Source organism: Podarcis tiliguerta (assembly GCF_965153285.1).
Source record: "Podarcis tiliguerta genome assembly, chromosome: 1".
NCBI lineage: Eukaryota > Metazoa > Chordata > Lepidosauria > Squamata > Lacertidae > Podarcis > Podarcis tiliguerta.
Window position 1 is genome coordinate 114,520,159 of NC_139534.1, and position 11,592 is coordinate 114,531,750.

Here is an 11,592-nt window from a genome sequence, read left to right on the forward strand (position 1 = left end):
CAAGAAGAAGCAGAAGGCTGAGACTGTTTTGTCTATGCTATTATTATTATTATTATTATTATTATTATTATTATTATTTAATATTAATACCCTGCCCATCTGTCTGGGCTTCTCCAGCCACTCTGGGTGGCTTCCAACAAAATATTAAAATACCGTAATACACTAAAAGCTTCCCTAAACAGGGCTGCCTTCAGATGTCTTCTAAAAGTCTGGTAGTTAGAATCATAGAGTTGGAAGAGACCACAAGGGCCATCGAGTCCAACCCCCTGCCAAGCAGGAAACACCATCAGAGCACTCCTGACATATGGTTGTCAAGCCTCTGCTTAAAGACCTCCAAAGAAGAAGACTCTACCACCGTCCTTGGCAGCAAAGTTGTCTCTTGCTTGCACCTTGTGGTGGGAGAAACAGAGAGGGGGTTTTGGACTCTTGTTGGACTCAAAGCATGACATGACCATGGCAGTGGTGAATGTCTGTATATATTTGCTACCAATATGCTTTTATGCCTGTCAAGTAAACCTCTACACTTGACTGAATCTTTGTGGCGTCCATGAATGTTTATTGCCTACTGGTGTACCTTCAACCCCGAAGACGCTTCCAAGGAAGGAGCTGTGTTGAGATGTAACTCTGCTGAGTATGGATACTGGGGGACACACACATCCATCTAAATGATCCATCAGAGGTTGATGGATTGATCCAACAAACAGAAAGTTGTAGGCATGTAAAAACTAGGCTGCTGTGCAAATATAATATTTACATTCATTGCCGAATCTTTGCCTCTGACCCTGCCCATCACGAGACTTGCCCTGTCCCAGGATGCCCAGAAGGGAAAGCTGACCTTGGTTTGGAAAATGTTCCCCTCCCCTGCACTAGGGATTCATCCATTTGGGCAGTCAATATATATGAATAGGGTGATAGAATGAGTCTGAAGCTACCACATCACAAGGTACTGTTCCCAAATTTGCAGGTAATGCTGATTTGTTGGCCTTTTGCCCTTCCTTTCCTCCCCAAGTAACCCAGTAGTGCAGCTGAACTGGAGATACAATAAGCAAGTCAATTCAGTGCTGATCAAACCAATGAGTTTATTGAGTACATGCTGATTAACAGTCTGGTGATCTTGGTCTACAGCTACTTCTCTGTAGGATTGAAGATCTTCGCCATGAAGAGGATACTGTTAGTAGGTTCATCAACAACCATGGTTATAAAAGGCTCGTTGAACTTAATGATAGTAGGCATAGACATTGGCACCATGTCCATAGAAGAGGCTGCTGCTGCTTCTGTTCCTCTCTCATCTATCATCATCATAGCCTTATGAAGGGCCTGTGCAAAGGAAAGATTGGGGGGGGGGGGAGAGATAATGTCATGCTGCCAATGGATGGATAAAATGCAAATGTGTTTTCTTGGACTAGGGGTGGCTCACAGTTTTTTAAGATTGAGGGAAGCGTTCTCATATGCCCAAACTTCCAAGAGCCAGAAGCCCCACACTCTTGAACACACACCCTCATATGAGCACACACAGAAGACACACACAAACACCATTTTTCCTGATGATGAGAGAGCGAGTGATTTGCATCAACATTGGGTTGTCCACACCAGCCATGAGTCTACTTCTTTTCTTTCTTCTTCTTTGCCACTGCCACCCAAATTGGTGGGGGTTTGGGAGGGGGAAAGAATCAACTTGAGTGGCACTAGGGTTGTCTTTGTTATCTATTACATTTGTCAGCTGCTTTAGACCAAAGAAAACAAATGCTCAAAGCAACTTATCAAGAAAAACCAGGTCACTTTGTATGCTTCCTGACACAGGGTTGGATTCTGAGTTTGCAAAAGGGGTCTGTCTGCAAAAGGGCCAGTTTTCACAAGTTTCCTTGTCTCCATGCAAGTCCCTTCCAATTTCCTGTGAAAATTCACCAGCATTTTAGTACTTCTCCCCAGGGAAGTTACGTTATGAAATTGTGACACCAGAGGGCACCCAGGAACTGGCAATAGGAAAAGTGTGTTTTGATGAACAAAACAAGGTAATGAACATTTTTAATCTACCAGTATGCCATGTGACATTTTAGAACGATATATCTAATATTGTTCTAATAACGTTAAAAAGGTCAGTGCAGATCCAGCTGAAAGACTATGTCCCTAAACAGACTTAGCAGAGATCAAGCCCACAGTGGGCTAAGTATGTATAAGATTGCCCTGCCAGGTACACATATAAATTCCTTGGTATCCAAGGAATTGGAATTTACTGCGCAAGGTAGCTGGAACTTTGTCCATTATCTACATCCCATAGTTGTCTTAAAGTGGTGGAACAGGTCATTCTATTTTTTTTCCAGAATCTCTAGAAACTTTTGAGTTCTTTGAGAGGCCCCGAGTTCTTTGTCCTGGGGCTAACTAACAGAAAATGTTTACCACCCTCACCAAATGACAATACCTGGATTTTTTGAAGGACACCATGATGCTGAAACAAGTTAGCCTGGTGATATGCAGATGCAGAAATTCAAGCCTTCACAGCTTCTACCATATTCATTCTCTATCCTACACACACACACACACACACAAATAAAAGCCCCAACTTACTCCCGAGAGCCTGTGCTGAGGCTGCCCTGTAATTCCAGACAGGTCTGCTCTGTCAGTGAATACATCAACCACACCCATGGTGTACATTATGTCTTTCAGGTTAAGCTCTCCACTCGCCAAGCATCTTGGAAGATACACATCTACAGAGCTATTCAAGAATAAAACAAGGGAGAAAGACAAAGAAGAATTTATTAATCATACGAGAAAATACCATGCATATTAGGCTGTGTATATTATACAGCAGAATGAAGTGGTAAAATGGGCTTAGATGGATGGCTATCTCTCTATAATGTACCACTACATGTAAAAATCCTTGCAAAGAGAGATCCAGGCTAAGGACTGAGCTAGAAATTTTTCCCTGCCAGGCTAGCTTTCTATTTTCAAGGAGGGACAATTGCATGGGGGAGTGTTCAAAAGTGGTACCCTCACCTGTATTCCAAAGTGAAACCATCCATGTTACCTCCTTATTCTCGTGTGCAAACCCAGGCTGCATTCACATGGCAGTTTATTCCATTTCCCCAACATTTCCCTGCCTGTTAATTTCTGTGTTTGATTTCAGCTTTCATGCAATGTAAAAAAACCACTTTCAGAAATCTGGCTGAAGTTTAAGGCTCATTCTGCATTATTTGGAAATGTTTATCTTCTGGAAGCATGTAACCTGAAAATGAGTGCGATATCTGCACTATATTCTGCTATATTCCCAGAAGACAGCTTCCTAATCTCCATGTGTAGAGGCAGGATACCTGAACACCAAATGCCAGGAAGGGCTGCTTAACAAAGAGTGTGCACCAGCAACAAAGGTACAATTTGGACCCTGATCTGTACTTTGTCACAAAGGCCACCTCAGTCTGAAGTGCCCCAAAGGCTGTCTGATTTTGCTTTATGTCCAACACTGGGGGAGGGGGAGGAATGGGACCACAAATTTTCCATCCTTGCCATCAGCTTTCTTAAAGGTAAAGGGACCCCTGACCATTAGGTCCAGTCGTGACTGACTCTGGGGTTGCGGTGCTCATCTCGCTTTATTGGCTAAGGGAGCCGGCGTACAGCTTCCGGGTCATGTGGCCAGCATGACTAAGCCGCTTCTGGCAAACCAGAGCAGCGCACAGAAACACCGTTTACCTTCCCACCGGAGCGGTACCTATTTATCTACTTGCACTTAGTCGTGCTTTCGAACTGCTAGGTTAGCAGGACCCTTTGATTGGCAAGTCCTAGGCTCTGTGGTTTAACCCACAGCACCACCTGCGTCCCATTGAGTGTCCAACATCTTGAGTCCCAAAACACTGAAAGATGCACATCTTCCAGGCTGTGTACCTGCACAAAATCATGTGACCTGTGTGAGATCACATAACCCAAAAGACACTTTTCCAGGGCAAGATCTGCCATGCTCTCATACAATAAAACAGGATGTCCCAGTTTTTTCTGGGACACTTGTGGGGTGTTGTATGTCCACCCGCTGCATGCATTTGCTGAAGTAAAACAAGGATGGGGAACTTGTAGACCTCCAGAAGTTGCTCAGCTACAACTCCCTTCATCCTTAGCCATTGGCCAGGATGGCTGGGACTGATGGGAACTAGAGTCCAGCAACATTCAGAGGGCCTCAGGTTCCCCACTGCTGAAGTAAGGCCTTTCCTTCAAAAGCTCACCACACAATTGTTCTTATATATCTGAACCTGAGCTGCCTGACACCAGAGTCAAAAGTTGAAAGCTGTTACCTCCGTGTGAGTATTCTCTTCCAAGTCCGCAAAGCTCCACACGACAAGCTGTTAGCCACCCTCTCCATCTGCCCCTTGTCGGGTAGGATAAAATAGGAAGCGGCATGTCCTTCATAAGGCAGCTTCAAAATGGTGCACAGTCGCTCGTTGTCATAGCCGGTTTCAAACATACCCATCTGAAACATCATTGGCACTTTCACAACCGTGTAAGGATCCACGTAGAAGTTCTGCTCTGTCGTGTACTTTGGGTCAAATGGCTTCTTCCATTTGGCTTAAGGAAAAGAAGAAAGGGATTTATTTTTTTAAAGTGCCATAGATACTTGTTACTCATTGGAACAATTCTACTCTTGCATAGACCTGTTTGCATGCAAGAAGCGCAGGTACTTTAGGACACTCAACATTTCTTGACCTTGGCTAGATCTTTAGTCCACGGGATTTTTGTCTTCTATCTCTTTACCTTTCATTTCTCCAAGTTGTATCCAATGTTAGTCCTACTGAGTAGAGTCCCTGAAAATAATAGACATGACTAGTTTGGTTCATTAATTTCAATGGGGCTAAGGAAAATGGCGTTGGCTACAACCCTTACTCTAGAGCTGTCCTTTCGCTTTTCTTTTGGCTTTCAAAAATATTTCTGCTTTTCTCCCTCTCACACTTTCTCTTTCACCATCTCTGAAATATACTTATAGTACATGATGTAATTTATCACAACCTGGATCATAGAATAATTGAATCACAGAATTGTACAGCTGGAAGAGACCCGAAGGAACATGTAGTCTAATCCCCTGCAATGCAGGAATCTCAGCTAAAGCATCCATGGCAGGTGGCCACCCAACCTCTGCTTAAAGACCTCCAAGGAAATGAAGATCACAACCTCCCAAGGGAGCCCATTCCACTGTCAAACTGCTCTTACTGTCAGAAAGCTTTTCCCGATGTTTAATCGGATTCTCCTATGTTAGCTGACATGGTTAAAAGAAACAAAAAAGTTTGCACGTGGGCCCACATGGCTGTGAGTGGCATCTGCTAAACAATCACAGATATCATAAACTGAGGTGTGTATACTGAGTTCACTTTTGAAAAAATCAGTTCAGGGGGCGGGAACGTAAACACCAATGTGTACCCTTTTATAACACTATTTATCAAATAAATTATTATGGTACCCACTTAATTTTTTAATAAAACTGAGTTGCCTGTTAAGACCTCTGCTCCTTGCATTATCTCAAAATACAAAGTCAACAAGCGGCTTAAATCCAGAGACAACGGAACTGTATCATTTCAGGCTGCAGTTAGGAGGGGGTTCTATGAATGAATGCTCCTCTACACGCACACAGACAGACACCTCTGATTTAAGCAGATGTTGGATGGTTATCTGACAGAGATACTGTAGTTGTATCCTGCACTGTAGGCTCCTAACAAAAAATAGTAAAAGCACATGTATTACTCAGGGGTTGGACTCGATGACCTTTAAATTACCTTTCAGCTCATTATATCCTATGGATGTCATGGTGGTTTGACTGCCTTGGTTTTGTATTGATTAGCTGTTTGTCCAACCTAAATTTAACAGTTCTAAAACCTCACCAATGAATAACACCCTGATATCTTTTCATGGTTGTATATGGTTGAATACAACTTCAGTATTTGGCTAAAATTCATATATGGAAACATATTTAATTATTTGTTCCACTTTTTCATCTAAATCAGAGGTTGCTGTATTCCCCACCCCCCCTTCTGTCATTGTGCCTAATTTAAATACTTTTACTAAGTGCTCTTTAAATACTTTTACTAACTTCAGTGAACACACTAAGGAATCCCTGGCATTTTATTGGCCTTGGAAGTGCAGGGCATAAGAAAGACAGAAAGACATACAGAATGAGAGGAAGGAAGGAAGGAAGGAAGGAAGGAAGGAAGGAAGGAAGGAAGGAAGGAAGGAAGGAAGGGGTTAGAACATTTAATTAAGTTCTGAACTGAATTGAGGCTGCCTTGCACAGTCGTAATTACTGAGGTCACCTAATAACAGATCCATTGCATAGAATCACTATGGAGCAGGAATTTGTTGCCTGACCAAAATTCTCTTCCTCACAAACAAAAGCAAACATCAGTACACAGGATGAAGTTCTACTTAGGAACTCTGTGGGAAGTGACAAGAATCTAGGATTAGCCATAAGGTGAGGAAAGGAGATCACAGGGCAGGCCCATTAGCTTGTCTTACCTTTCATGTAAATATAGCTAACCAGTAGTATTTCAGTAATTGGGTCAACTCCATCGACGAGCTTAGAAATCTTCCCATGGGTTTTCGTTTTCACATATTGATTGATGTGCTCCTCAGTTACTGCTGTGTCCTTAAAATTTTCCATATAGATCTCTCCTCCATAAATGTTCCTGAGCTCCCTTAGGAACTGAGGTTGTGGATGCAACTCATTTTGCACAAACAGACAATTCCCCATTTCCATTTGGAGGCCTGAACCCCCGTTGCTTAATGAGTAGATGAGGTTGTGGAAGCCTTCATGTATCATCCTCTCCTGAATCTCTGATGGCTTGAAGTCAAGTCCTCTAAGGATCTGGTCTAAGGTGTTGGCCCTAGCGCCCAAAGACAGCATCGCAAAAGCTGTGGAGATACACATGGGAGAGAAGACGATGTTCTTCTTGAAGGGACTGCCTCGGTTGCCTCCATTAGAAGAAACCTGCCTGAAGAACTTGAATGCAAAGTCTGAATTGCTGTTGACCAGGACCTGGTTTGGAGTCTGTGTTCTTCCTCCATTGGGTTGGTTTTGGCGGTTCAAATCTTGGGGGTTGCTATCATAGTTGTCACACCTGTTCATGTAACTGCTGGGATTCACAGAATTTGGTAGGTTAAGATTGTTAGCCAGGATCCCAGCAATTAAAAAGAAAAGGAGGGAAATCGCCATTTTCCCCCTTTTAAAAAAAGAGAGAGGGGAGGTAGAAAGAAAAAAAAAATACATTAGCTCAATTAACTCATTATTTTCAGCTCCCCCCCCAAAAAAAAAAAACTAGTGTGCTATTTGCACCATTGGCTGTAAACCATGGTTACCCTGATTCATGCAGGGGCAGAGGTAGTAGCATCCTTTTGGTGGCACTGCCCTTGTTGTTGTTAGAAGAAGAAGAGGAGGAGGAGGAGGAGGAGTTCGGATTTGATATCCCGGTTTATCACTACTTGAAGGAGTCTCAATGCAACTAACATTCTCCTTTCCCTTCCTTCCCCACAACAAACACTCTGTGAGGTGAGTGGGGCTGAGAGACTTCAGAGAAGTGTGACTAGCCCAAGGTCACCCAGCAGCTGCATGTGGAGGAGCAGGGAAGCGAACCCGGTTCACCAGATTACAAGTTTACCACTCTTAACCACTACACCACACTGGTTAGGATAGAGATGAAGGAAGGAGGTGGCAAGGTTAGGGGCACTTCCCCTGAGCTGCCCCAATTTCACCACTGCCACCTCATCCCACCCCAATGAATGCAGCACCCCCACCTTCATTATATTTCAGTAGATGGAATATTGAGTTCCATTATAGAAGACTTGCAGGCTCTTCCCTATTGAACTTTGAAGTCCACTTACAGGAACATTAGAGCATGAGAAGAGCCTGCTGGATCAGTCCAGTGACTCATCTAGTCCACCATCCTATTCTCACAGTGGCCAACCAGATGCCTATGGGGAATCCTCAAGCAGGACCCAGGCACAAGAGCCTTCTCCTTGCCCCTGCAGTTTTCAGCCAACCAAATTCTACTATGGTCTATTAATCATTGCAACATTTTTTACACAGCATTGTGCGTGCATAGTTTGCCACAGCTTCCAGTTCCTTTGCATTCCCCTTCCCCCTTACACTTAATAAAAATTACTGGAAAACATCAACCGTGATATGATTTTATGAATACCTACATCGTGAAGGAGCTCATGTATACACCAGCAAGCAATGGCATTAAGATTTATCATTTGTTTTCGTTTTGTTATTTTGCAGTGTATTATCAACCTTCATGTGCACAGCTATAAACGAGAGGGGTCAGGGTTGGGGAGACAGGTGTAAATTAACTGAAGGAACTGAAAGCTGCAGCAAGCAGCCCTTGCTCCAGTTTTGGAATAAAGTTTAGAAAATTTTCTAGTTAAACCTGAATCCAGGACGAGTGACACACAGGGAGAGACAACCCTGGAACAATAAAACAAAGGAATGGAATTGGAGTGGGATTGGATACTCCCCCTGTTTCAAACATTTATTTAATACATTATTAAATAATATATTATTACGAATCAGGCTCTTGTTCCATGTTGCAGATAAAAGTAGAAGAGCCCAGTGGTATACCATTTGTTTGGCATGCAGAAGGTTCTAGATTCCATCCCTGGTATCTCCAGGTACTGGTGGAAATATCTACAGTCTGAAGCCAGTACTCAGCTAGATGAGTAAGTCATCTGACTATGTTCACAGAAGCTGTTACCTCTACTTTCCTTGCTAAGGCAGGAGTAGAATTGTTGACCATAATGCTATACCAGCTTCAACCAGTGGATGCCACTACAGGATGTCTAAGCATAAACTATCTCAATGAGTTCTTGTAAGACTCAAATGAGATAAGCTTGTATTGGCCATGCTGAGCCACTAGAAAGGATTGTGACAGGAGACCAGTGGACCATATATGTATGGTCAACTTGGGGGAGGAGGGTGAAGATCCTAGAATCATAGAGCTGGAAGGAACCCCCCGAGAGCCAGTGTGGTGTAGTGGTTGAGAGCGGTAGTCTTGTAATCTGGGGAACCGGGTTCGCGTCTCCTCTCCTCCACATGCAGCTGCTGGGTGACCTTGGGCCAGTCACACTTCCTTGAAGTCTCTCAGCCCCACTCACCTCACAGAGTGTTTGTTGTGGGGGAGGAAGCGAAAGGAGAATGTTAGCCGCTTTGAGACTCCTTAAAGGGAGTGAAAGGCAGGGTATCAAATCCAAACTCTTCTTCTTCTTCAAGGTCCAACCCCTTGCAATACAGGAATCTCAGCTAAAGCATCCATGAAGTTGTCCTGTCTGTACAAGGACTACTGCTGAAGGGCTCTCACTGGAAAACGTTCCCACATGCGGAATAAAGTGCGCCTTATTCTGCAGTCTCCCCAGTACAAAGATATTTTGACAAGCTCACCAGGTGATTTGTTTTATTGCTTAATGCCTCATACAGTTAAACTCTCATTCAAACTTCAGAAATGTTAATTGCTTTTACGCAGCCACCCAAGACAATCTGGTGTAGTAGTTAGGATACCAGACTAGGAGTGGTGAAGCCCATGTTTAAATCTCACTGGGTGATCTTTGAGCAGCTGCTATTTCTGCTCTAGCCTACCTCATATAGTGACTGTGAAGATAAAATGGGTGCAGAGGGGGAAATCTTGAGCTCCTTAGATGAAAGGCTTTACAATAAATGCACAAAAAATCCCACTAATTGTACTTTAGTTTTGCGACGATGTAGTTGGTTTGATCAGTGGCATAGCATGAGGGGGCCCCCAGGGGCAGTTGCCCCAGTGCAAAATTGCTAGGGGGAGCAAAATTTCAGTACCCAGTCCTGCTTCAATACAGCTGTGCACTTCCATCGCTGAACTTTGTTGAAAATGGCTTCTCCATGTGAACCAGGAAGTGACCTCTCCAGACAACGGAATGACTCTTCTTTTCTTATCTCTGTGGCTACGATCTCCTGGGTTACATGGGCACTGTTAAGACAGTTGAATGCGCATGCGCGCTCCATCCGTTTCCCTCCCTTCCATGGCCCTGGGAGCTGGCAACCCACGGTACGCTACTTCCATGTGACTCAGGTGCTGGAGAAACGTAATTACTCTCCTACCCTGCTTCTGGGTTTCTCATTTGTATCTGGTTGGCTATTGCAAGAAGCAGGACTTTGGACTAGAAGAAGAATAAGTGTTTGGATTTGATATCCCGCTTTATCACTACCCTACCCTAAGGAGTCTCAAAGAGGCTAACAATCTCCTTTCCCTTCCTCCCCCACAACAAACACTCTGCGAGGTGAGTGAGGCTGAGAGACTTCAGAGAAGAGTGACTAGCTGTATGTGGAGGACCGGGGACGCGAACCCAGCTCACCAGATTACGAGTCCAGCGCTCTTAACCATTACACCACACTGGAACTAGACATGTTTCAGGCTGCAGTCCTAACCCCATTTACTTTGGAGTAATCCCATCTAATTCAGTGGGCTTTACTTCTGAGTAAACATAGATTGGCAGCCTTTGTCTGATTCAAAGGTCTATTCTGGTGTTCTTTGTGCCTTTAATAGCACCCTCCACACGGCCCCAGGTGCTGGCCATCCACGCTACGCCGCTGGGTTCCATCACTCTTTTTTATTTCAATGTATCAGAAGGCCTATCAATTTCATTCTTCATCTCTCCACTTTTCTTTTTAGTTTCTTATTATTTCTTGGTAACTTACCTTGTACAATACTTCCAATAAAAATTTATGATAGGATCTTCCTCGCAAAAGGATATTCTTCCACACTAGCTCATAAGAACTTTATGAAATTTACCAGCAAGCCCGCATTTCAATTAAGTAGGTTCATGAATTTCAGATATCCGGCACCGTGTCTAATAATATATTTATCACAAATCCGAATTTACTAAGAGAATTTTACTTACAGTTCAATCAATATTGTCCTGCCACTCTCTCTGTGTCTTCACCACCGCTCCTTCTTCTTTGATCCCTTTGGACGCTGGAGAAAGCAAAGCATCCTTTGGCACTGGCAAACTAGTTTATCTGACTCATAGGCACAAAGGGAACTAGTTTTACTAGATGCCGAATTGACATGTGACTTTATAATGATACAGGTAAGAATGTCTGTCTCCTTGATATTTGGGAACTGGTTTTCATCAAACTGAATCCCTTTGTGAATGCATAAATAAATAATCAATCCACACCTCAATTGTCATGATCTTCCAACTCATTATAAACAAAAGGAACAATTTTGAAAATGGCAATTAAGCCCAAGCAGTATGGATTAATTTGGCAATGACAAGCACTATCTAGAAGGCAACAGCCCCATATATCTAATTATATCCCTGTGCACTTGATATTTTTTGAAATGGGAATCACATTCTTCAAAATTGGTGAAAAAAATATTTGGGGTATAACATTTGAGAAATGGACCATACTCGTATGCACAACACTGATTCATGTGATGAAGATTTCAAAACTATCTGTTCATGCTTGGTTGATGTAAAAGGATGAGCTTCAGTGTGTGAACAGGTGAAAAGCATAGCATTGTAAACAGGACTATAAAAAGTTGCATCACTTGGTGAGAGACATGTTATTGAACCAACTGGAAACTGTGACCACGGGGC

The 11,592-nt window shown here is 43.2% G+C and overlaps 1 protein-coding gene across 1 annotated transcript; it reads right to left on the reverse strand.

The window, feature by feature from the left end:
• Positions 1–1,059: 1,059 nt before the first annotated feature.
• On the reverse strand, positions 1,060–11,047 carry LOC310676474 (alpha-1-antitrypsin-like). Its single transcript, XM_083438413.1, has 5 exons — positions 10,891–11,047; positions 6,484–7,187; positions 4,278–4,548; positions 2,566–2,713; positions 1,060–1,317 (listed from the first exon to the last, which is right to left on the reverse strand). The coding sequence occupies exons 2-5, from the start codon at positions 7,178–7,180 to the stop codon at positions 1,126–1,128; spliced, it is 1,308 nt and encodes a 435-aa protein (XP_083294539.1). The 5' UTR covers positions 7,181–7,187; positions 10,891–11,047; the 3' UTR covers positions 1,060–1,125.
• Between the last annotated feature and the right edge of the window lie 545 nt (positions 11,048–11,592).

What these genes read in the sequence shown, in the direction of transcription:
- LOC310676474 (XM_083438413.1), bottom strand. Translation starts at nt 7,180, where the DNA reads ATGGCGATTTCCCTCCTTTTCTTTTTAATTGCTGGGATCCTGGCTAAC. An exon ending in TAGCTATATTTACATGAAAG is followed by an intron (nt 4,549 to 6,483) that starts GTAAGACAAGCT and finishes CTTTTCCTTAAG; the next exon opens with CCAAATGGAAGAAGCCATTT. An exon ending in CTCAGCACAGGCTCTCGGGA is followed by an intron (nt 1,318 to 2,565) that starts GTAAGTTGGGGC and finishes TCCTTTGCACAG; the next exon opens with GCCCTTCATAAGGCTATGAT.